This window comes from Haliaeetus leucocephalus, unplaced genomic scaffold (genome assembly GCF_000737465.1).
Source record: "Haliaeetus leucocephalus isolate CR32 unplaced genomic scaffold, Haliaeetus_leucocephalus-4.0 Scaffold373, whole genome shotgun sequence".
Taxonomy (NCBI): domain Eukaryota; kingdom Metazoa; phylum Chordata; class Aves; order Accipitriformes; family Accipitridae; genus Haliaeetus; species Haliaeetus leucocephalus.
This window is the reverse complement of record NW_010972809.1, coordinates 6,929,612-6,956,144: the sequence shown is the minus strand read 5'-3', so window position 1 is coordinate 6,956,144 and position 26,533 is coordinate 6,929,612. Positions and strand designations below refer to the sequence as shown.

The following is a 26,533-nucleotide window of genomic DNA, read 5'->3' as shown; positions in this document are numbered from 1 at the left end:
TGTAGTAACTCCTCTCTCCCTCGGAGAAAGGAAGGAAGACCTGCCTCCACAGAGAGTTAGCAAGAGACAGAGGAGTAATCCTGCAAACTACCACCACCACCATGAAGACATCAAACATTCTTGTTCTCATCATAGTCCTGCTTTACATCAATGCCAGCACAGAATGGCCTACGCACACAGTCTGCAAAGAGGAGAACTTGGAAATATATTACAAAAGCTGTGGTGAGATTCTTAAAATTTCCATTTTCTTTTTAGCTGGGCAACAGAGTTGTTCTTATGCAGTGAGAGAGGTTTATAAGCCAGGCAATGAATGGAAGGGTTACATTCCCAAGCCAGCACCAGGTTTCACAGCTAGAATATTTTTAGTCTTTCAAATATAGCTGGTTTGGTTCACATACACACATATACACAAATCTAACTGTATTTAGATAGAAAATAATAAAGAGGAAATAATATAACCTAATTCAGAACAATAAATTGCTGTCAAAAATCCAGTCCAGCATGAAAGACATGACTAGGATTTTTATCTTGAAATTAGGTTAAATAAAAAAGGAAGACCCTAGGTCTTTATCTTTTTTACCCCTGGGATGACACACACTCTTCAATGCACTGATGCGCTGTTTTCCTAATGTGCAGCAAGGCTGTGGTGATGTGCTTTCTGTCCTCCCACTTGGGAGTGACAAGGGACCCGGCGTGACAGTGGGAAGGATTCGTGTTCTCTGCCATTGCCACCGTGCTTAGCAAGACTTCAGGAGCAGCACTTAACACAGGCATTTTCCAGGGACCATAGGGGTTTGTTTGTTCTTTAAATCTGTAGAGAAGAAAAGGAGCAAGTGGCACTGCAATGACTGAAAATGAATTCACTGAATGGTGCCTGCTTTCCACCTCTTGCTTTGCTGGCCTTGTGCCTCTCCTATTGTGCTGATCTGCTTTACAGCTGGGACAAAGGGAATTAGATTCACAGACGCCTCATTCATTTTCTGCACGTGATGTGAAAAGCGATTCATGGCAAATGAGCCCCCTAGAGTTTGTTTTTCCAATTCATCCTGATACAAAGGGTTTCCCAGGGGGCTTTTTCTCCCCTGTAGCTTTCATGCAGTTTTGCACACCCATTAAAATAAAGCCAGTGAGGGACAAGAGAAGTAAATAAATATTTGTAATGCTATTCTTTACTGGCCTGCTCCCAGGAGACTAAAGTCAGGCTTCTCATATTATAAATGGGTATACTGCATTAGGAAAATATTTAATTAGATATCGAATACAAGCTTTGGTATTACCTTTATTTTAGTAAGAATTCATTATATAAGTTAATTCTGTTCCCTCAACAGGTCTCAGTTAGCATGAGATGCCTTGACAGAGGCACAGGCTACAGTTTGAGTCAATTCAAATGATGATGAAATTTGTCTGCTGGGCACGTGTCACTCAGGCATTGCTTCTTACTATGCACACCAGTGACCTAGCTAACAAAATGCATTTGTTTAGAGCTTGTGTGTCACTTACCTTTGTGTATGGCAAACCAAAGTAAGAGGTACATTCATTCAGGAGGAATTCACAGCTTGAGAAGCACAAGCCAGAGATCATACAGGTCAGGTCCCAACACAGAGTGGTTTTCTGTTCTCCTGGGCATAGCTATGGGAGATGAGATTACACAGACATGGAAAAAATGCAAGAATTAAATCAGATTCCTTGTTTGAAGCCCAATTCCTCACTCCCTTACAGCTCTGGCAGATTCAGTTGTGGCAACACTCACAGCTGCTGTCACAATGTTCTGCCCTGCCTTTTTCCAGAGGCTACCACACCTGTAGCATCAGACCAGGATGCCCCATCTGCATCTCTGCTGACCCAGTTCATAGTCTGGTAGCTTGCATAAAGCAGAAAAATAAGGTGTTTTGGGCTGAGTCCCCCAAAAAAAAAAAGTCTATGGGTGGGGAGGATAAATCCAAACCCACCAGCCTACATTCCCTTCAGAGAAGGCACTGCTCTTCCTGAGCTCACTGGCAAGCTCACAACAGTGCCAGAGGTGCCGATCACCCTTTCAGGAGAGGAGCAGCTTTGTCCCCGCTTGATTTCTCTGTAAACCACAACTAAATGGGCAGAACGTAGCTTCGCTCTTTAGCTGCGTCCCTCCAATTGTTCTCACCCAGGAGAGAACAGACATGCTAGTGCCTAGGTTTGACAAGACCCTTTCCCAACAAACCTTCTCATGACAACTTTGTAATGTCAGCAAGCACAGAGTCAATGCTAGGCAACTGCCCATACTCTTTAGCTATTTCAGGGGAAGACTGCCCTGCACGTCTCTTCAGTTTGAGAAATCCCCATGGTATTTCCTGCTCCACCAAAGATGCCAGAGGATGACACATTTTGGGGGATACAGTGGCCACAGTGAGGTGTCTAGTATGAAATCTTGGGTAAAGGATTCCCTGTTGGCTTCAAGAGGGTCAGGATTTCACCTTTATTGTTGTTACTATAAACTCTAGGATGTTATCAGTGAATCAGGGTTGAATCAAGTAAAATTCAGGTTGAGATAATTTTAGCAAAAGTACTTCACAACTTTATTTCTGGAACTGAATGCCCTCTATCAACAGATTAATAGAGTTCAGTCTGAGCATCTAAAAAGGAGCTAAGTGTTCATTTTTACTTTGCAGCTTATCAGGTCCTCTCCTAAAACGCAGTAAAAATCTGACTAAAGCCAAAAATATGAGTTAATATAACTGCGATAAATGTAGCAGAGAAGCTTAGGTGCATAACTGAAGACAGAGAAAGAGTAGCAATCTCCTGTACCCAGGAGCAAGTCCCAAGTCCCTGTCACAAGCACTTGCTCTAGCTGCATCCTGCCCCTATAACGCGTAAGATATGGGCATGCATCAAGCCCCCAGTCTCAGTCCATGCTCTGGATCCTTTAAAAGGATCCCCATTCCCACCCAGCTACATCAGACTAAACATTCAGTAACCAGGACCCTAAGAGATGCATCAAAAGAAAGAGCTGGACAAGACCCCATTGATCAGTATCATGCACTTGTAAAAAAGTCATTTAAAAGAAATTGGACAAAAAAATCTCAGCAGCAAGTCCATAGTGAGAAGCTCAAGCTGAGAGACAGGTGGTCTACAAGTAAAGTAAATAGATAGTATGCTGCCTCCTCTATATAACCACAGGAGACATAACACCAAGACAGTCTATAAATACAGCAAGACATTTCCCATCAGTGCCACTCTTCCTCCCAGGAAGAGGTGACAAAAATGAAGAAAGATCTCAAATGACCACAAATCACTTTAGAAATCTGGGCAGGGATCCCGAGATAAAGGCAGTATAGGTTAACATCTCTGACTGAGAAAAGAGAACTGTAATTGGCAAGTCTATGCAGAGACATGAAAAGAACCTGCTACACAAATGGCTGATTCCTATCCCCTTTAATTTCACAGTGATTTTTACAGTAATAACACTTTTGATCTTTTCGGCTACATTTTAGGAGGCAATTGTCTGGGAAGGGAAAGGTGGGAAGGCAGTGGTAGCAAAGTGCCCCGAGCAAATTCCAGTGCTATTTGAGTGTCAGTCACCCACCTCAAAGTGCAATATGCCATGCAGTGAGAGACTACAAAATGTAATTCTTCAACATGTCTACCAGCACCTGCTTCCAGACCATTCATGTAAGCCTAATTGTCTTAATTAGCCATGAAAACATTCTTACAATGTAGTGTTCAAATGGGGCCCTCTTCATAGGGTAAAGCAGGCAATTGCTGCTGCAGACACATGAAAAACATTTTCCAACTATTTTTACAGCTCGCTCTCGAAATGTTAGTTGGGCCTACATCAACAAGTCAGTATTTCAGAATACCTGGTCTTGTTTCAACCAGCAAACCCACACCAGTATGCTTGGTGATTAATAAAGCTCTACATTTAGATTAGGACCTGGGGGATTTCAGAGCTGCCTGAAACTGTAGCTTTCTTGACAGTGCAGAAAAGCTTACTGGTAAAGCAGAAGGTTCTCAGAAAGGGTCTGGAGAGCATCAACCATTAAGGACTTTTTCTGTGCACAGGAGTAAGTAACAGGGAATTTCAGGGAGATCTTTGGAAGAGTCAAAGTATTAGTATTTGAAGATGACAACTTGAGAGAGATTCTCTAGGCTTTTAAAACATTGTTGAGACCCCATGGGATTTTTTTTTAAACTATCACAGACAAACATTTCCCAATTCATATTTGACTATGCTTTTTCTTCTTTTTCCATCTGAAGCAAGGTTAATAGCCATCAGCTGAAGTTTCAGGAGAAGGAGCAATCAATTGGTATTCATTTCAGCCTCCAGAAACTAAATATGAAACTTCTTACACACTTCTTTACAAGTTTTATATCTGCATATCTACAGATTTAAAAATAATAAAACATATTTAGGGATACAGATAACTATTTGCTTTAATATCTTTTGCTAGACAAAGCAGCAGTGCCCTATGGTCAACTACAGATTTTTTTTTTTTTACATGCTGATGCCTCTTCCTAAACAGAGCAAAGTCAGACTGAACTTACATCCACTGAGCTCCATGACTGCTTGTGTAGCTCTATCACACTTCAGGCAGGGTCATTTCTAGAAACCTTTTTCCTGCCCTACATTGATACAGTAGAAGAGAGCAGCACTGCCCATTTCAGTACAAGCTTGCACTGGATTGTGTTTATAGATAGAGAAACTCTCATTTGTATGGATCTTCTTAAAATTTGTGAGCTCAGATTTGGATCTCCACTAAAATGGCCCCTTGAAGTCAACAGGGTTACTCTGGTGTAGAACCTGCTCTGTTCAGATAGCACAATATAAACACCCTCCTGTTAAACCCTGCTCTGAAGGAACTTTTCAGTGCATAAAAAAAGAAAACATAGAGACTGATAGACTGGTTAGATTACAATTTTCTGATGATTTGTCTGTCCATACTGAATAGTTTCAGTTTTACTAGGGTCCCCCTCACACACTCAGCCCATCATATCCTTTCTTCTACATACTGAGAGATCAAATATACTATCTCTCTTAAAATCTTCTTTTTCCTTTTTTAAAAATAGACCTGTAACACCCTTCCCTGCTCAATCAGCAATACCAACTTGAAAACAAACCTGCTAAATTGTCATCATTGTAGCACTAATTTTACATATCACTTTGTTTTCTATGTCAACCAATATTATTAGTCTTTTTTCCTCTCTGGCCACACACTTACATGCTTTATTTAAAGGATATAAGTCATCTGATAGCTTCAGCTGGCAAAGAAAAGTCTGCAAAAAATTCTCACTTCATGCATCTTCAGGACAAATGTTCTTCTAGACACTTGGTAAAAGAAGGTTCTTTTTCCATTATTCTTTGTTTCTTTGGCAGACAGATTGAGCCAGATGCTTCTCTTGGACTTATTTATTTATTTCCCTCAAGCAGTCTCCAGCAATTGCTTCTGCTTCTAAATTATTTAAAGCCACACGACACCAACTCCCCTCTGATCTTTTGTTGCATAGATTGCTAATGGGCAAACAATCAAAGAACTTAAAGAATTTCACTTGAAAACATTTTTTGTTTGCTTGCTCTGTCCAAGCCATCTTGGTGTCATAGCCTTGCTGCTATACTCATCTGGTACAGCTTGCTTACTCCAGGAGGAAGGCCAGATGTTGACATGCTTATTTCTGGCACCAGATCCTAACAAATGGAAGCTATCACCAGAATCAAGGTAGCATAGATACGAGTGCACATACAAATCTCGGTTTAAAGTTTTGGTCCCTCCATGAATTAAAACTACCTTATCTGTTTTGTTCTCCACTTCATTAGAGACGATTAAAACTTTCTTTTCCTATGTGACCTCTTAAGGTGATTCTGATTTAATTTTACCTCTTCTTTCAGAGAGGAGAAAGTATTTAGTAAGTTTTAAAATGTAAATTATAAGGAGGAGCAGGAGACAATTTCATACCTCCAAGGTACTCTGGCAAAAGCATTAGGTTGAGCATCTAGACTGAACCATCTAGCAAAATCAATATTAATGCTTTCACTGAGACTACTAGTGGGGAGAATTAACCTCAGCTGAACATTCCCACCATGCTTTAAATTTTCCCATCTAATTTAGTTCTCAGAGTTTTCCTCACAGTGTCCATTTCTTCACCAGATCAATGAAGGTCCCACATCACGGACTGCAGAAGAGGGTTGGTTGTTTGACAGTCTCTCCTGCTTATCGCCAGCCGCTAAGTCTAAACTGGTAGACACATTTTCCACCTATTGACTTTTGCCATGTCTTCAGTTGTTGTAGCCACTGAGTCACTAAGGAATCACAAGCAGGAGGGGTAACAGCCCACAAGGCAAGCCATAGGAAAATGTGTTCTCCCCTTTGGAAACAAACAGGAGAGATATACCTGGAAAACTGTGTATTACCTTACAGTCAATGAGTACTGTGGGCAAGGCAGAATTGTCATTTGCTACTGCATGCTAAATTTGAGTCTCTATGGAGGGAGCAGTCTAATAAACTAAACAGGTAAGTCACAGCTATGTTTACAGTTTGGTGAAAATTTGAGATTAGCTTCCTGTATTACACAAAGTAGAAGTTATCAAAAGGCATATTCATTGCATCAAGTCAGGAGCAAGAACAATACCACAGTTGCTCATAAGTGCTCCATTGTAAAACTTCCTGTGTACGCATATGAAGCATTGCTAGGCTTTCTTGACATTGCCACACCATCTCATCTAGAGCTGTTAAAGGCCTCAAAATATCTCTGGACCCTACAATGCTTACAGTTTACCAAAGCAAATAGAGGCAAGAGATCAGGTTCTTGCAGTAATTTAACATCCATCAGCAAAAATACCCAGAATGATCTAAGAAAAATTAAGACATCTCAGAAAAATGCAAAAAGGACTTCAGCACTATTGTGTGTTGGTGTCACTGCACCAACTTCAAGGAAGCTTACGGCAACCTAAAACTAGGGAGGAACAGTGGCCATCAGGGACAAGATACCTAAATACCCTGTACAGAATCACCATGTAACAAATCCAAAACCTGATCTATCCCAGATGCTGCTTTTAGACTCAAGAGAGCTTCCAGTTGCCAAAAGCTGGAAATCTTGAAAGCTACCACAAATTAATTCAATGCACCACTTTCTTCTTCACCTGAAGATGGATGGCTCCTGTCAAATGATCCAGCAGTGATCAGGCAGGCAGGAACCCAGTTAGTTTCCTCAGCAGAGGGAGCATGCTATTCCAATTATAGCTTACTGCCACGCTCCTGCAGTGGATTTCAACCCATCCTGAGAAAATGAGAACATTTAGCCCATTCATATGCTGCTGATTACTGTTCTGTGTAATCAGCGGTAAAGCCTGCTATCCCAGAGCATGGCATGTGTCTAACAGCAGGGCAGTTTCTAGTAATGTTTGGTTCTATTTCTGACACAAGTCTGCAAGTCTGCTGTGAATCCCAAGTCATACTGGCAAGCACTGATGTCCAGAGATCTCCGTCTCAAGTAGAGCAGCATAAAAAATGATAAAACACATGAAGAGAGGAGACAGATCTGATTAGGAATACAGGCAGTTACTGTATGCATCTTAGTCATGCAGCGCATGGTGTTTTCTTACCAACAGAACAGAAGAACAAAGACTTTCTCTCTCTAATACATTCCCTGCTGGGCCCAAATTAATGCAGCATTTTCTTGTTACACTGCTGTAGCTGAAGCCTGCCCTGCCTCCCTTTCTCTCTCAAGCTAACTAGGACAAATCAGGATTATCAAATACAAATAAAGATCTGTACGTGCTGCCTCTCAAAGCTGGCATCTTTCAGTTTTGTCTTCTCAAACAGGCTGAGGCAAAGCTTTGTCATACCACACAAAGCACAGAAACTCCCTCTTCCAAATACCACCACTGGCAAAAGGAAAGTCTCCGTGAACCTTCAGACACCGGGCCCCCCCTCGAGCCCTGGCAAACAGCTCTAACAATCCTGCTGTCAAGAAAGGTGGTTCAGGCAGGAAAAGGCAGGGAGACTCAGGTCAAGCCTTTGGCGAGGCTGCTTTACACGTGCTGGTGACACCCCCATCCCCAAACACAGCCCTCCAGCTGCAGAGACCCCTCACACCCGCCGTCTTTACAGCTCTCCGCACCACACAGCCCCTTGCCCAGGCCACCAGCACTGCCACGGCCACAGGCGGCAACTGGGTGACCTCAGCTTGGTACCAGGCAAGTCTCTTCCTCTCTTCTCCATCTGCCACACTTCCAGCCCTTTGCTCGTGGGCTGAGCCCTCCATCCCGCATCTGTTCCTCACACCACAAATGCTGCTACTGTTGCAGTCAGTGCCCCAGCAACACATTTGGAGAAGCTGCCAGCCTTCTCAGTTACTGTTTCTGAATATTTGTAGATTTGGACATCAGTTATACTCAGCAAGGAGTTTTATTTGAAATAGAAAGAGACAAAGTCTTCATTCTTTAAACTAATTTCTTAAGACACTGGAATCGCCTTGCTCCAAAACCAGGGCCACACTGGCCAGTAATGCCTGTGCCTTGTTCTAACCAAGAAGTATATAATTGCTCTTTGCATTACTAGCGTTCAGTATTCTTGAGAGAGGAGTGGAAATTATTTTTTTTAAAAAAAGGTGTTTATGCAATTTTTAAGATGTATTTTAAGTTTCTCATACCAGTGTTATGGGGTTTTTTTTAGCTTATAGATTATACTGAGACCAAATCTTCAGGCTTCCCTCTACAGCCATCCAAGTTTTATCAGACAGGAAGCAGGGTTATTCACTCCATTAGACATCCCCAAGAGCTTCAGGTTTAAGCAGACCTCAGAGACCACAAGTCAATAGCACTGTTTGCAAAGGGGAATTCCCACAGTCTGTACCCCCAGGACATTAAGGATACATGAACTGTAATCTTCCCTATTCCTTCACCTCCACATTGCTTAAGCAAGCCAGAAAGGTACAGGAGATAAAACATATCAAGCCTTCTGCAAAGGAGACCAGAGCACCTATCCAAACTAGGCAAAAGCCCAGAGCTGGTCATGTCTGAGGTAAGCATCTGGGATGAAGCATCCTCATGACAAACTAGACACAGCCAACATAAGTCTCACAATTTATTCTGCTCCCCTCTGAACAGAGGATCACTCTGCTCCTCCCAGCCATGTCTGGACATGGCAGTAGCATGTGGTGAAGGCAGGCCCACAGGGAAGCTCATTAAACTGAAGGTGCTCAGGAAAACCTAGATGCACAACTGGGAGCTGCTAATTCACCTGATGCTTCTTCCTCAGTACCTTATAAGTAGATTCCAGTGTCAAATATAACCTTGAGCATTCAGGTTAATTTATTTAAACAGACATTAAAGGGAAAATGTTGAGTGAATACATAAAGTCTGAGATCCCAAACAGTTCCTCATTCTTTCCCTCTCCTTTCATCACCTTGAATGTTGTAAGGACTAATGATTTAATTTTATTAAGAGCTTTGAAGGTGAGGAGTGTTGGGTAATTACTAAATATGTTTCTTCCTTGTGCTAATTTCCAGCTCCTCTAGCACCAGTCTGTCCTTGTATGACCCTAGCCAAGTGCAGCTATGTCATTCCATTCAATTCTGTGGCTTATCTGCTCCTAAAAGTGTTATTTTTAAACACCCAAAGCTTTCCAATTTGGAGATTCTTCTCACCACTGCAAGACTTACAGATGTGGACTCTTCACAAGCAAAGCTTGCCTGCTTGCTGCTCCTATTCACTCATACCACTGATTTTCATGCTCATGTGGAAACAATGTGATTTTAGAGCAGATTCAGATGAGAGTAAAGCCAGTAGAGGACAGTTAACAAGATGGGGGGAGGGAGAGAGAAGAATAAAAAACAGAGGCTCTTGTACACCAGCCCAGCAAAATTCCTATAGCAGGTGCTTCCCATCTGGCCATGCAGTTTCTGTAATGCCCAGTTAGTCATCTAGCAGCTCAGGCTGAGGGACATAGCCATAGTGGGTTAGCACATTATCATTCCCAGCTGTCTGCTGCATCTTCCTGCTGGAGATCATCTCCCAGAGCACAGGAGGCTGCAGGGCATAAGGGCAGCCCCAGCTCACAGCCCTTTGGCTTGGAGCACACCCGCATTCAGCAGGAGCATGAGCTGGTAGCCCCACAACTACAGTAACTGAGGCATGAAAGTGTGTTCCCATCTGTTGTCCCTCTTACCGGGGTAATCGCCATCAAAGGTACAAGACTTGCAGCCAGGAGGGTCACATAGGTACACCACTATAAATATATCTGAGCTAATATACCTATGAACCTTCTGCCAAGAACAAGAGCAGGAAGAGAAGCTCTAGGAAGAAAAGATCAGGAACTCATCTGAGCTTCTAGGCTGCACTACACATCTGCTCAGTGTTCTAGAAAAACACAGCCAAATTCATCGCTGTGCGCTCCTCACAACAGTAAGCCAGGCTGAAATCTTGCACTATGGTGCCACTACAAGTCCTATGCAAGGAAAACCACATATCAAGCCAACATAGCAATGAATCTCCACTAGGGTACTTGGGTAAGAGTGAAATGGGAGGTGGGATGCATGGCGTCAGCTGGCACTATACCACGTAAGGGGTGATCAGTGGCAGGATGCCAGGTACAGCCCAAATCCTACAAAGCAGGATTGTACTACAGAAGCCAGTCTTCAGCAAAAGCTGCACATTTGATGCTAGATACAGTTGAGAGCTCAGCGTTAGCCACAGCATCAAGTTCAAATAACAGGTCTAAGGTCTTAAAGCACATTGATTGTTTACAAAAGCCGAAGACTTGCCTCTTTCTCAGAGCAGTTGCCCAAAAGATGTAGAACTCTCTAGAGAGAAACTTCAGTCAAAATCCCACTCCCAGGCACCTTCATGCTAGCTGTAAATGTTGCGGCCCAAGCCCTTCTCACTAGATAGAAACACATAAAAAAATGCCCCATTTCCCCCCAATAAGCAGATTTTCACTGATAAACCTCAACACGTTTACAAGATTTCCAGCAATGTTTTAACTGTTGGTGATATATCAAAGCTGAACTGGAAAAGCAAAACTCTGCAACCAGTCGAAGAGTTTCTAGCTTTAATTATGGAAAAGGGAGCAGATTGAAGGGAGTGGGTGGAGGGAAGTCTGGGAACATACAGTACTGTGCACTATGAAATGTTGCAGGGAAGTGGAAGGCTGAAGGGCAGCCCCACATATTTTAGAGATTTAACAGTAAATGTTATTGCTCTGCACATGTGAAAGACATAACATGTATTTTTTTCAGTCTAACCAGCTCTCTTCAGATTGAGGCAAACAAGAAAGAATAAGTATTAAACCTCCGTAAGAGACACACAGTGACTCACAGTTGTGCATCTGAGATGAAACACAAAAATGGCAATTGCCTCGAGTTGCCTTTGCCACACGAGGGACTCCTCAACATTTAAAGAAAGAGGGGTATGGCACACCACCTTAGTTCATGGTGCACAGCTGAATTTACAGACATCTTCACTTATCAAATGGTTAAAACACATTATTTCCTTTAATTTCCTTTTAGCAGCAACCTTTCCGCCTACATGTTTCGGAATCCAGACTCCCTGGCACCATAGCTTTAGCAACACAGCCATCCTTTCAGTTGGTTTCAGCAGGAGGTCCCCACGTACACCACAATATCTAAGATGCTGGACTGGAAAGTCATAGCCTGCATTTCCACAGGGAGACCATCAGAAAATTAATTGGGGTTTCTTTTGCCAGTGGAAAAGTTTACACTTCTCAGCAATGGAGTAACAACACAAAATCCAAGTGCTCTAATTCACAAATTTTGCTGGAATTTCTCATGTGAGTGCTTCCATGCTCTCCTCCTCCTGAGGACCAGACAACACTTCTCTGGATACAGACTCCTATGCTGCATCATTAGCAGTGCAGTAGAAGACACCTATGGCTACAATGCACCATTAAATCTATTTGGCAAAAGAACTCAACCCATAGGGGAAAAAAAAAAAAAAAGCACAGACATGAGACATCCAAACTAAAACTACCCTGAGATCAGGTTCATTGTAAGAAGCCCATGCTTTCCAGAGAAGCTTTGTTTCATGAACATTCCCTTTCCATCCAAACAGTTACTGATGAGAAATTTTAAGCAAAAAAATTCAACTTCTAGCCTTAATACCATTATTTAATTTGTTGACTAAGGCACAGCCTAGTCTCTCTGGAGGGGGGGGGGGGGGGGGAAGAGCATCGTATATGTTGCAGTGCCATTTTTGATGATAGCTCCCTCTGGAAATTGCAGAGCTGACAATTTTAGTCTTTTGACAACCAGCACTGTTTGTAGGCATCAATGCCCAAGTTGCTCTGAATCTGAGCAGCTGCTTCCTGAACCTTATCATCGCACCACACGCAAAACAGAAACGAGAGGGGCTTTTGCAGAAGTCCAGAGGAAAGCGGAAGCCAAGCCCTGCGAGGTGGCAAAGACCAGAGGGGAAGCAGGCATAACGGTCCTGAAGAAAAGAGAAGTTTGACATGCTTTCCAGCTGGAGCAGGAAACTGCTCTCCTACCTAATTGCAACAGCTTCTAAAGCTGCAACAAAAGCAAGAACTGAAAGGAATGTGGAAAAGGAAGACAGACAACCCTCTGACTCTTGTCACACTTGAGCTGATAAACAACTCCAGGCACTAACCTTTTTGTCCCAGGCAGATCATGCAACTGCAGATACTGCACTTTAATGGTATGGAGGACAAAATCCAGCACAGGGATACAGAACTGTGGGAAATACAGCTGTGGGGGCCTTTTATCTCTCTCCCTTAAACAGTTATTTTATCAGAATTTAGGACTTGGGAGTTCCTTTTGGACCACACTGACAATCTGTGTGCTTTCAGAGCCTGGCTTAGAGCCCCCAGCTCCTCCCAGCACTTTCATTTTTTCCTGTTCCCCAATAAGTTATCAAGCTTTAGTCACCCAGGCTTGCTCCCTGCCAGCTGCTGCAGCTGTGGGGCACTACTGCAAAAATAACATCAGACTACAGAGATGCTAGCTGAGCCTCACAGAGGACACTTGCAACTCAGGTTTCATCACAGCAAAGAAAAATTCTCCCAATGTGTTATTTTCAATTCAGTGAAAAGATTACCTCAAGCAACAATAACTTAGAAACAGAATTCAATTCCCAGGTCTATATTTTGTTACCAGCAGCTCGATGTAACCCAGGGAGCCTGTGGCTGCTCCTGCACATGCTGCAGTTCCTCCTCTGGTTTCCACAGAGAAGGAAGTTGGATGCACAGGCTGGCTGGAAAGCCACCATGAGGGACAAACCTGTGCCTAAAGCAAGCCTTGAGGTTCAAGACAATATGCTTCCAAACTGGCCAAATCTTTCACCTCCAGCCACAGCTCTGGAAAACTCTTGCACATGCTGTTGGTTGTGGCAGCTGAGCTGCCAGTTGTTGTTTGCTGGCTGTCACCAGACTGACATATTGGCAAGGCTTCAGGCATAGCATGGAACCTCATGGAGGGTAGCAAGGAAGAAGGTGGAAGTGGGGGGAAAGCAGTTATGTTTGTACAAGAGTTTTGGAGCTTGATGCAGAGAAAGCGGTACTGTAGGAACTGGTAAGAGTCACGTTCGTGTCAGTTGTCAGCTGTAGGGCTCCCTTTGACCCCAACTCTGCTGAAGTCTCCCAGAAAGGCAAAAATGTAGACTATTTCCTGAGTTAGAAATACCGTATGATGGTAGACCCAGCATGAAACACTCCAGGATCTCAGTTACACAATTTTATTTTCATTTCTGGACTTTTCATCCCACTTCAGGATTCAGTTTCCCCATCAGCCTCACCAAGTCATCTTGTGATACAAATGAATTAAAAACCATCATCATAACCAATCGCTCAACAGTGCTGAGGAAGGAAGGGCGATGCAAAGAACCTGGAAAGAGCAGCTGTGCCAAGACTTCACTGTTGAATGAGTATTGACTACCTACCACTGTGGGGAACTTGCTTTCCCTGAACCTGGCTCATTTTCCCACACAGTAGGTTTTAGCCACATATAGGCTATCATCTGAATGTGCTTCAGACTGAAGTGGCAGGAAGGACAGAAGTAGCTATTAAACACAGGGTATGGGAGCTTTAAGCACATCTTAGAGAATATTTAAGGAATACATAACCTGTTTTTTATAATGCTTCTGTATTTTATTGTTTTCTTCTATACAGTCAGTATCTTGTTAAAAATACTACTTCTTACCCACTGCTTTCTGTCTCCAAACAGATCCCCAGCAAGATTTTGCCTTCAGCATTGACCATTGTTCTGATGTCACAACCCACACCTTTAACGTTAGAGCTGCAATGGTCCTAAGTAAGTGAATTGCCATTTTCTCATGCCATAAATGGGTAATTCACATGTGAGTGCTGGTATTAAGAAATAAGCAAGGGTGACAGCCTCCTATAAAATATGAATGGGCTCCATTTCTGAGAAATTTCAAAACCTGTGTGGGGCTACAGAAATGTCAGTTCTGTTATCAGCTCAGCTTCAGACTACATATGTCACCCTAAGCAGGTCATATCAGCCCTCGGCTACCTTCATTTGTACATATGGACAGTAAAGGTGGAGGCTACTCTACAGCTTGTCTTCACAACTAAGTCTTCTAGGGAGAGACTCTTGTTGAATGAGACAGCTACAGCACCCACACTCCTGTGTCGGCACCAGCAGCGCTTGCCAAATTGCCAAGGCTGACCCTTGTAGGTAGGAGGCTGAAGGGACTCCCACAGACCAAGGTGAGGGCATCTCTCTGCCCATCCTGGGCATGTAGAGAAGCATGCTGGGGAAGTGCTAGCCTGAGGCAACAGTCATGTCATCAGCTGCACTAGCTGAAATTATACCTCTTCAGCACTTGACTGATCAGCAATAAAAGGTCAAAAGCAGAACTGCATTTGAGCTAACAAGCCAGGTGCAGAATTTAATATTAGCCATAGCTTGCTTTGTTTCCCTTGCACAGGAAAGCCACCTTCTTACAAACCTGTTGGCCCCAAGCTCACCTAGAACGTCTACTACCAGAGCATAAATATAAGAGCCCTGCTGTATGCTCCTGGTGCTGAAAATGTTTGTGTGCCAAGTGTCTTTTAGCACTTGGGAATGCTTCCTTGTATGCAAAAAGTCTCCCTCCTGTGAGACATGCTGCCCTTTTGCCTGGGGAGCATCAGTTTTCAGATGGCTGCAAAGTTAAACAAGCCCACAAAAATCACATTACTGGCATTTGCAAATACTTTTCCAACAGCTCAGAATATGGGACCTCCCTCTAAATCCAGTAGCCTCACTGGCTGTATCTATGTTAGCAAGCCAGGCACAAGCAGGCAACCTCCCAGCACTGCCAAGCTGCTATGCTGGTCCCTGGTACAGGTTTACCTCAGGGCAGCTACTGTTTTCTCAGGCAGCAGGTATGGGCCACAGGCTGCTCCCAGGGGCCTATTGGATATAGTCCCTCCGCTAGGGACAGTAGAAAGGAACGTTTAGCTGTATGGACACAAGATTTACTATGCCAGTTGACCTCAGAGTCAGAGACTAGTCATGGGCATAGTTTATTTAACAATAAAGATACATGCTATTACATCCCCCATTATGTACCCTTAAGGAACTTAGACACCTGTTCCTGAAGCATGGATTCCTAGGTATCAGGAGTTCAGTGAAGAGAAAACATGCAGTGGCTTAAACAGCTGGGGGGGGGGGAATGGAATTTTTTAAAAATAAAGTAATAATTGTGTTTACCCTTGTATTTTCTCTGAGCTCTCCTTCTGCTTTGTGTGTAGGACACAGCATCAAGGAGCTGTACGTCAAGGTTGACCTGATCGTAAATGGGAAGACCATCTTTACCTACTCAGAGACGCTTTGCGAGCTGGGTCTTTCTAAGCTTATTTTCTGTGGAAAGAAGAAAGGAGGTAGGTAATTTAGGTAGCACTCTAAGTGTTTGATGGCTACTGAATACTCCAAGCAGAACACACCCGCTGTGCTGTTGAACACACCAATACATCGTAACGTTCTGTTTACTTCAACAGCATGTTAATGGATGGCAGAAACACAGTAGGACAGACATTTTAATTTCAGAGCCTGCTTTTTCCCCCAACCTGTTCACTTGCTTTTCTTTTAATCACAGAATATTACACACACATGGGATTTCAAGCCCATAAAAAAATAACTGTGGTAATGTGACCCCATCCAACAGCAGAGAGGTTCATAAGCTCTATTTATAGCCACATGGTTGTCACATGAGCAAGTATGACAAAAATAAGGGCCAGTTCTGTAAAAGAAATGGCTGAGCAAACAAACAAGCCATTCTGAACATGCTCTTCACTACTAAACAAGTAAAATTTCCTGTCCTTAAAGGTAGTTCTTCACTCGCTTTAAGAGGAATTATGCTTGAATAAGGATATTAGGACCAAAATACTATTTGATACTATCTATGGTTTGCATGTTTTTTCTGCTCAACACATGCCTATGCAGCAGTCAGATTTCAGTTCATGCCAGTCAAACTGCCAACTGGTGCAGACTTGCACTAGTTGGTTTACAGTGGCATTAGCTGCCCCCAAAAAGCAGGCAGCTTTGGTCCCAGGTGAGCCTGGGCACCTCAAAGTCCCTTCTGCCACAAGCCAGACCAGATAGTGCAAAGCTAGCCATGGCATTTCTGGAAGAGCTACAGTCATGCCTCTGGACAGCAATATCCACATATCTTAAACAGTTATTTTGAAGTCCCTCTTATACCATGATCATCTCTTTAGGCTGATTTTAAAATAAACAGGTAGAGCTGCAGGGACATTTCAGAGTCATTAGAGCACCAGTTAGTTTCAGAAGCTCTGCCTTACTGCCATTCACATGCACCTCCAGCCTGATAACACTGCAATAATTAATGTGCAAGGGCTATCAGTCTAAAGACCATGCACAGTACTACTGCTAAGACAGCCCCTGGAAAATTACTAAGACATTTCACACAGCATAGAAATACCACAAAGAATAGAGAAATGCTGCATGAGCAGACAATTGCTTAAATCCTGTAAGCCAGATAGACCAAAAAAAATTGAATTCAGAGGTTTCTTCAATTGCGTATTGAATTACAAGGGGGGGACACACCCATATACCTACTGAAAAACTATATTATTCTGATAAAGTACTAAATAACATCCTTTAGAGAATACACTAAGGAGAAGCAGAGTCAGTCCTGAGCTGAGCACAAACTGCTATTCACACATTAAGCCACAAAGCCAAAACCTCCTGGGGTTTCCAAGTCCCTTAATCTTAAACTGACAGGTAATTGTTTCTACTAATTGAAGTACATTATGATATAAAACCATAGCTGGTTAAATAATACTATATACCTTCATTTAGAAGCATCCCTAAGTTAGTGCAAGGACCTCTGCCACACTTTTTAATACACACTCTCTTGTTCAGTAGCTGTTTTTATTTAGTAATTAAGTCACAGTGGGAAAGAAGTGAACTTTCTCAGACTAAGGTTCAAACTGAAAATGTGTTATTTCTTAATTAGTTGACATTTGATTCTAACCTGTGTTTTAGGACACAGAATTGAGCTGAAGACCAATTTGAGATAATTCAGCACAGCCATAATTTACCATATTAGCACAGCTGTAAATCTGAGCTAATACCTATGCAGAAAGGACAACATTGTGAATGGCCAAGTATGCAGCCTAGCAAAGGTACAGAGGAGCAGACAGCCCTTTCAACTGAAGCTTCTCATGCAGAGCCCCCTTTTCCCTGTTGTACAGGCAACATTTCCAACACCTGGCCAGACCTGACCTGAGTTTAAATACAGTTCTCACAGAATTTGCTTGCCTTCCACAGGAGGCCAAAAGTTGCATGTTACTCCCTCTCCCAAAATGAGAGAGAGTGTAGTTCTGCTACAGGCTTTGTTGGTCCACTCACTTGTGTGGATGAGCAGGTAGAAGTTACAAAGAAAAGAGACTTATAAGAGCTGGATGTGGCAGTGTCCTGGTTGTTTTATTTTTCTCTGCTCTCCTATACTGTCACAGTTTTGCCATGACTGGAAATAGTTTAGGAGACTCGATATAGGTGGAGGTTTCATGTTCATCATAATCATACAGTATTTACTATTTATGTTAAGCAAAGGTCACATCTGACACTGCTCACTGGGATTCCTAAATAGGATTCCAAGATCTTTTTCTTTGAGCTATATGCCCGTTGTGAAGTTGTTAGCTCAAATGTTGCAAGGAAATGAGCCATTGTCCATTTAAGAACAATAACAATAAAACTGCTAAATTCTTTGTAGCATAACATGAACTCAGCTCTTCCTCTTTTTTAGTAGAAAGTACTGGTTATTCCCCATTTCCTCCAAAGCAAAGTTACATAAGATTTAACAATTTCCCAATGCAATCACTAAAATCAGAGAAAAAGACCTACCAGGGTAATATTTAGCAGTGTGCCAACCACAACTTGCAGGCTTAAACAAAGCTTCCTGACAAAAGATAGTTGCATCCTCTGCAAGTCTGCAAGTTTTCTTTCAGGCCCAACTGATAAAGGAACCATCAGAGCACTTGAATGATTCCTTGTGCACACTCCCAAACCATAGAGAACCCACCCCCCGCCTTGCTTCAGACCTACATTCTTTACATTATTGCCTCTTTAGGTGGGTGTTACAGTGAGGAAGTTTCTAAAATAATATTTGTGAATAAAAGTAGAGAGCATAACGAATTACAGAACTGGGTATCACATTGAGATTTATGTACATGTTTTTGAGAGAGCAGCTACACCACAAAGCTAGGTCTTTAGGCTGATATACAATGCCATCTTGCTTAGCATCTTCATCTCACTTTTTCCTCCCCAGTAAAGAGAAGGGATGTTTCTCACCCAGCTATGTATTTATATAGGTTTTTCTCTCAACTATACATCTATAGCTGGCAGTTATTCAGATCACTCCTGCATCCCTAAAACTGACAGAAGTGGTGTGTCAGTTGCATGGGTGCAAGATCATGTCCTAGAAGAACTCCAACATGGAGCATTTAAGTTCTAAAAAGATTTAAAACATAGAAAAAGGAAGAGGTGGGTGCAGATGTACAGGGCCTTTATATAGTACAAGAGTGAGAATGTATAAAGATTTTCAGTGCAAGGAAGATTTGAGAAAGAGGAGTGAGAATTTCATTATAGGTGTTTTGTCAGAAATGAGGCATCTTCACGATAAATGATAACTAGTAACTTGAAGTAATCCTCAGGAAGTTCTTACACATTTGAAAGCTCTGCTTCAGACTGGAAGCTACTAGAGGCCTACTCACTGGCAAGGAAAAGGACTATGTTACTTTTGGTAGAAATAATGGTGAAAAGCTGCTACAAAAAAACACAATAATATCACCTTGAATCAGTGGTACATTAGAAATGTCTTCCAGGATGCTCTACAGAAATCACCTTCAGTTAAGTCTTGAGAAAAAGGGCTGAAAACAAAAGGTAGACTGAAAAAACATCACTGATGACAGCATGCTTGACAGATACCATAACTTACCGACAGAACAACAAAGACATAGGGAAATTTAACTGGAAAAATGCACTTGTGATTTATGCTGTTCCCAATGTTTATACATTTTCTTGCAACTACATCTGGGCTTGCTCTAAAAAGACCACAGAATTCTTTCAATGAGCTAGGCTTAGTGTTTGTGACAGTTACACTTACTGCAGCAGATGTGTTCATCCTCTTTCAATGGAGAAATGTAAAAATGTATGAATATATGGAGAAAAATTTATATGAAGGATGCTGTGATAAACTACAGTCCTTAAAGCCTGTGAGGATGTTTACACTTCTGGAATTATAACAGAAATCCTCATGTGAGAGGAACATTGAATGGGCTTTGAAAAGCCTGATCCAGCCAGCATAGGGACTGAGTGGTCCAAAGTGAAGATGAATGATAAAGTCCAGCAGATCTATGGATCCATACTATTTCCTGGCAGGTCTCAGCTAGCTGAAAATGAAAGCTGCCTATCAGGACATACTTCAAAGCATAGTCCTTTCCCCCCAACATCACTAAAGCAAGGAAGGTCATAAGAGTTTTCTAGAGACCTGGTTACAGAACCACAGAATGGTTGAGGTTGGAAAGAACCTCTGAAGGTCATTTAAGTCCAACTCCCATCTACTCAAGCAGGACCACCTAAAGCCAGTTGCCCAAGACCATGTCCAGGCAGGGTTTTTTAATATATCCAAGGATGGAGACTCCACAGCCTCCCTGGGCAACATCTGCCAGTGCTCAGTCACCCTCACAGTAAAGTGGTGTTTCCTGACATTCAGACAGAACCTCCTGTGTTTCAGTTTGTGCCCATTGCCTCTGGTCCTGTCACTGGGCACCACTGGAAAGAGCCTGGCTCTATCCTCTTTACACCCTTCCCTTCAGGTATTTGTACATATTGACACATTCTTCCCTCATCTTTCTGTTCTCTAGGCTGAAGAGTCCCAGCTCCCTCAGCCTCTCCTCACTGCAGACATGTTCCAGTCAATCATATCAGTGGCCCTTCACTGGACTCTCTCCAATAGCTCCATATGATTAATAACTGTGAAACACTGCAAGACCCCAGGTTAGAAAGAGCTAAGCAAGGGCAACGCTGAAGCACAAAGCAGTAAATGTGGACCTCAAACCCGACACACAGCACCTAGCACCACAGTTGGAGGCTCCCTAAAAGATAGTACAGCCCATGAGAGTGACTCCATTGATTACCAAGCAAAGGCATAGCTACCCCACATCACAGCAATCATGGAAAATACCTCAGAGAGGGCTGAGGCAGAGCCCTAAGACTGCATTCATCTAGCTCTGATGTAATCATTACTTTGTCACAGCAAAGGGGGGAATAGCTTCTACCTACACTGAAGGAGAAATTAGCATTGCCATCATTTCAGAAGCAAATTTATGGCCTGATGACTCCTACTTCATTTTAAATTATAGTTTTTGCAGAGCTTGAATGCTGTATCTGTGTGTTTAGATTCCAGATGGCTGACAGCCTAGGTGAGACCCTAACAAGCCACATGATCCAAGAGGAGTTTCCATGTCCCTGTGGAGAAGGACTTTGTGGAAGCATGACTGTTCACAGACCAGTTTCCTCTCCACCATCCTCTGTTGCCATCCAAGGTTTACTAGGCTCAGAGTTGACTGAGGGAGAGACAAACAAGGCTCTCTACTGAACAAAAGGATACAAACCATAAGCCATGCCATTGCACAGTCCACACCACCCTGAGGGAGCAGCTGACAATATGGCTTAGCATACATCAACACACATACAAGCTCAAGTCCCAAGGGAGTCACTCACCACCCAAGTCATGCAGTCTGCAATGCCTTTAACTCCCATTTAGACTCTAAGTAAAGTTGTGAACTGAGAAGTGGGCTGTACTGTATTTTTAAAATTCTTGAGTCACCGCTTTCTGCAGCAGAGATGTGTCAGACTCCAGAGCTCTTGCTTCGTGCACAGAAGCAAGCAGCAATGGTGACTGCTCTTTAAAAAGGAAAAGACTTCTTGGTGTCCAGGTGAAGTAGCCAGGGATGCAGAAGGGAAGGAGTACAGCACAAGTGCTGCAGCATAGTTGATCAGTTTGAGAGTGACATGCCAAAACATACTTATTCCATTTTCTTTTTTGCTATTAGGTTTTTCAGGGCAACACTGACAAGTTCTGCATCTTCTCCACCTCCCAGGATCATCAGGGCATTACATTTAAATTCCTCATTAATGCAAAGTGTAGAACTTTGGTGATGTCTCAGGTTTCTCCTATTCTTTTCCTAGTTTCTTATAGTCATGATTCTTTCATCTAAGTTTGTTATGAGGCATTGACTAACATTTCATAGAATGTGTGGGGGAAGACCTTCTGTGGACTCTTTTCCAAGCCAGATACCTACTGCATGGTGGGATGGTCCATACAAAATAAATGTTAAAAACCTTTTGTCCAACATTTCACAAGAAACAGTTTAAACCAGAACAGTGAGACTGGACCAAAACAACTCTCTAGAAGTGACAAGCATCAAGATGCCAGCACATACTCATACATGTGATGAAACACTTACTCCTCTGTCAAAGTAAAGACTACTTCACAACACCTACAAAAGAGAATCCTTAAACAGTTCTTAGACTTTTCCACGAGTTGTGGAGGGCAAGTTGTGCAAGAAATTCTGAAATACTGAAACATCTACAAATTTTATTTTCAGTCAAGTCTGCACAGTTTGGCCCAGTAAGCTATGAAAAAGTAGGAGGAACTGCAGAACAGCTTGCTAATTCTGTCCATTAATGCCAAAGTTGCCCTTTCTTCAACAGCAAAGAGCAAGCATGCCTCGCAATTAGGGAGATGAGGATTGGAAGTTGGAACTCCCAGGCTCTATTCCAGTCACCAGCATAACTTGTGATGGCTTTAGTATATCATGTAACTTCAGTGAACACTCCCTCAGCAGTGAGATAGACATATTCTTATTACTTTAAGGTCATATTCAGCAAGCAGTCAGAAGTCCACACCTACAGAAACACTCAGCTCAGACTGGTTTTTCTTAAGAGTTACCAAGACAGTACAGTTCAACTATTACAGCTGCAGGTGTTTAATAGATCATGCTAAAGGACTTGTGCCTGGCAATCCCCCTCCCATTTAATTTCCCAATTTGGAGGATGCATGCTGACATAGGAACACCCACCCAGCTGTGCAAAGCCATGCCCCCCTCCTCCACTCAGACAGGGGCTGCAGGTCCTCTGTGAGCACAGGCTCAGCCCTTCTTTCCCCATAAGGCAGTACACATCCTGACATTTCTCTCAGGAAGGCTGTTGCAAGACTGTGTATAGAGCACTTCGCAGTTCCATAACACCTGTCACTGGAGCATTTTGAAGTGCTATTATAAAAAAGCATCTACAATCAGCTGCTTGTTTCCTTCATGTGCTACCTAACCACCCATCACCATTTTTGCTTTTCAGAACACCTCTACTATGAGGGACCAGTCACACTGGGAATCAAAGAAATCCCACAGGTAAGTTGGTCACAGCTGTGCTCCCAAGCAGTAGGGCTTTCTGGATGAGGTATGGCCAGAGGACTACCAGCAATCACATCAGCATATTCCAAGCTCCCCCAGCTGGCACACTGGATGTGATAGTGTTTACATGACTCATCCTTCTCAATATGAAATTAAGTGGCTTTGCTTAAAGCATTAGAAAGCCACCATTATTCAGAGACAGAATAGGTTTTCTTAGGATAGCAGATCCCCTCTACCAGCACTAAGTCATGCAGCCAGACAGTTCTTTAGTAGGCTCCCCCTCTGTCACTCTTAAAATAGCAACAAAAGCAGCAGCTCCAGGGGACTCCCGAGAGACCAAGGCTGCAATTCAACTCACTCCTTTGCAGGCTGAACAATTTGGAGAAGCTCATTCATCCTCACTGGCTATAAAGACAATTTAGATAACTATTGCAATTGTATGTGCTCCACTGTACATATATGGTATTAGATACAGAGACAGAGGTCTTCTAGGTTGCAACCAAAAGTACAAGCTATTGGGCCAAGAACACTGTCTCTGGACTTGTGGAGCCTGAAAATAATTTCTTAGAAAGGTGAGGAAACAGGCAGTACTCTAGGCACTGCTCTGACTTTCCTGGTCATCCATTACAGATGCTTTTTACAAGCAGCATTCTCCACACTCCTTCCAGAAGGTCAACCAAATCACACTGCAAAGCAAGATAGGTCTCAAAAGCTGAACACACCACAGGGTCTCTTAACTGGGCACAACATGAAGCTATATTTGACAAGTAAATAACAAAGGATTTTTAGCCACATACTTGAAGAGACTGGATTGAAGGGGAGAATGCAAGATCTGGATCATCAAGGCATCTGTTTGAGAATGTGGCAAAGAAAAATCACACTCACCACTGCAAAAAGCACACAGTTCAGGTGGTCAAACACTCCTTAGATTACTTACACAGAGAAGCACAGCATGAGCTCTCAGTTCTTCAGCAGCAGACATAAAACCCGTGTCAGAGCTGCAAAGATGAAGTCTGGAGCCAGCTCAGCACTGGGTTGGCCCAGGTGCAGGAAAAGAAGACAGGACCAGAACAGGGATACAGAACAATGACAGGAGTCCCAGAGAGCCAAGCTTGCCAAGACCTGCAAAGGTGATAACAAGGATAGCTGGCTCCTGGGAGGATCGAGCCTCCATAACAGCTACCATCTCATATGTCTCAGTCTTCCCTTGGTGATAGCAACAACCACAACCTTCATTTTCCAAGGCTTTCACACAGGGAACTGGGCCTCCTTATGCAGGCTGTTATCCCATCCTTCCCAGCCTGCTTCCCTAAAGGCTACACCTAGAGATGCTGTGTCAAGCAATGCCTTTTGATTTCTCACACTGGGGTGCCCAAGCTCCTATCAGCATCCTGCTCTAGGGGCAGCTTTACTAACATAGTGAGGACATTTATGTAGTAAATCCTCTAGACAACCTGAGGAATAGGTCTTTAGACCGAGAGGAAGCCCTAGAAACATTCAAACAGTCCAGTAAAACTCTAGTTCAGGGCAAATTAGCTGAATTTGGAGCCAGAAATTCTAAGACTGTACACAATCCTTTTTTTAATAACAATTTTTACCCATGAGCAAAAAAACTATTCTGGAGGAAGAAAAAAATCTAATCACTAATGAGCAATGGAAATGAGTTATTATAAACTCCCTCCCATGAATGAAATAAGCTTTTGGAGAATTAACATGCTTGTGAGAAAGGGAGTAGGAGGCTTTTTTTCCTTAATCAGTCAGGCAAATAACACCATCCTTCTATGCCAGCAACAAGGAGTTATTCCATGCAGCAATTGTCTTCTGCTCTTTACAAAGAACAGCCTCATCTGAGCAGCCCAAAGGATGTTTGCACAGTCTGCGCAACAATTACAAGGCTGTAGTCTCATGAGCACATTGCCATTGGGCCTGTCTAAATTTGGATGTTACACTTAACTTGAACCTCTGTGAGGACACAGGCCAGTTATTGCTTTAGAAATCCCATGGCAAAAGGCAAATGCCAAGAAGCCCGACTCATTCTAGCCGTGCCTCCTTCTACTCCACAACCGGGAGAGTTCTGAGCGAGGCAAGAGCTTTCTCTGGTTCAAAGCCAGGAGGCCACTGCTGCCAAGCTCTCCTACCCCAAGTTTTGCTCCCCTCCACACTCCAGAAAATACAGAAAGAAATACTGCAGTGCCAGCAATCTAGTTCACCTCTTCCTCCATATCTGTTAATGAGTCTTGCTACCTTCCCTGCCCAGTGCTTCTCCTTCTCCAAGTGTCTGGAGAGAGCAGTTTTGACCAATACAAAAAAGCCATGGCTTTTTTAAGGTTAAGATTTTCTTCACTGCAATGATACAAGTTCTCCCCAAAGCCAGAATTATTAGTAGTTTTAACTACACAATCTGAAATTAAACTACCTCTTGTTTTATTATATAGGAATTCATCACAAATTCAGTCATCTATACACATCCCCCAAGGTGCTCTCTTATAAAAATTCATATTGATATGACAGTGTACAACAACAAGATCCAAGGAAGAGAAGTGCCAGACAACTAAGCACCTCATCCTCTTCCAGTTACTAGACAGCACAGGTCATATTGTGCTTGCTCATAAGAAACATGAGAAGTTACACAGATTTGAAAGGAATTTTTATGCATCAAAACATTTTGTTCCCCTTGCACTGTTTAGATTTTGAACTTTCGCTGTCAGCATTGATATCCCTGATGAGATTAGTTTGGCAGAAAATATAGGCAAGTCCTTGACCAGTTCTGAAACATTTGGACAGGAAAGGTTTTGGAGGAACTTGATGGGAAAAGTGTTATTCTGTTTCTAGCAAGAGGACTCCCTCATAGAAACAGCAGCAGTTATATACTACTGATAGGCTAATCTCTTTGTGTTTGTCTCTTACAGGGAGATTACACTATTTCAGCAAAGCTAACTAATGAAGATCACGTCACTGTTGCTTGTGCCGATTTTACTGTGAAAAATTATTTAGATTATAATTATTATCGATAAACCAGTTTCATGAAAGCTACAGACCACCAAAGCTATTCAAGCCAAGTGAGCTGCTTGCATGCTATAATGCTTCTGAAGGAAGTAATCCCCACATGGTAGTTCTGATGCTATTCCTCTTTATAATTCACTTTTCGAGAAGTCACTAGACCCTCTAGTGGTAATTTTATCTCTAAATGCACACTGTAGCCCACTTTTTGCTTCTAATATATACAGCTGCAAGTAGAAAGTGTCCGACACCAACATTCTCATCTTAGGATGAAAATAGCGTGAGGCAGAACAGGCAAGAGCCTAAACATTTTTCTGCAGTAAGTTATGGAGGTATCCATTTCTAACACAGGCTAAAGATGACTTTCACATGTATCACATATTATGCAGTTACAGCACTCAACATTTTCAACCTTCCCTGTGGCCTGTCTGGAGGCTCCACTAATATAGATTTTGTTATAACCACAGAACAAAGATCAAATAGGATGAACATGCCTTTTTTCCAGTGATCCATGTCCTGTCACTGGATTCATATCACTTGAGTCTTCCTGGAATTTTTGTTCTTTAATGACTTTTAAGTGATATGTGAATCATTCTGTACCTAAGCTATGTGCTCTTCTTGCTTCTCAATAAATTCATAATGAA

General features: G+C 42.6%; 1 protein-coding gene across 1 annotated transcript; it reads left to right on the top strand.

Moving 5' to 3' along the window:
• Positions 1 to 26,533, top strand: LY86 (lymphocyte antigen 86). Its single transcript, XM_010573253.1, has 5 exons — positions 1 to 222; positions 14,167 to 14,253; positions 15,702 to 15,830; positions 22,834 to 22,886; positions 25,799 to 26,533. The coding sequence occupies exons 1-5, from the start codon at positions 102 to 104 to the stop codon at positions 25,901 to 25,903; spliced, it is 495 nt and encodes a 164-aa protein (XP_010571555.1). The 5' UTR covers positions 1 to 101; the 3' UTR covers positions 25,904 to 26,533.

Coding starts and splice junctions, on each gene's coding strand:
- LY86 (XM_010573253.1), top strand. CDS start 102: ATGAAGACATCAAACATTCTTGTTCTCATCATAGTCCTGCTTTACATC. Junction 14,254..15,701: donor TAGAGCTGCAATGGTCCTAA/GTAAGTGAATTG, acceptor CTTTGTGTGTAG/GACACAGCATCAAGGAGCTG. Junction 15,831..22,833: donor CTGTGGAAAGAAGAAAGGAG/GTAGGTAATTTA, acceptor TTTGCTTTTCAG/AACACCTCTACTATGAGGGA.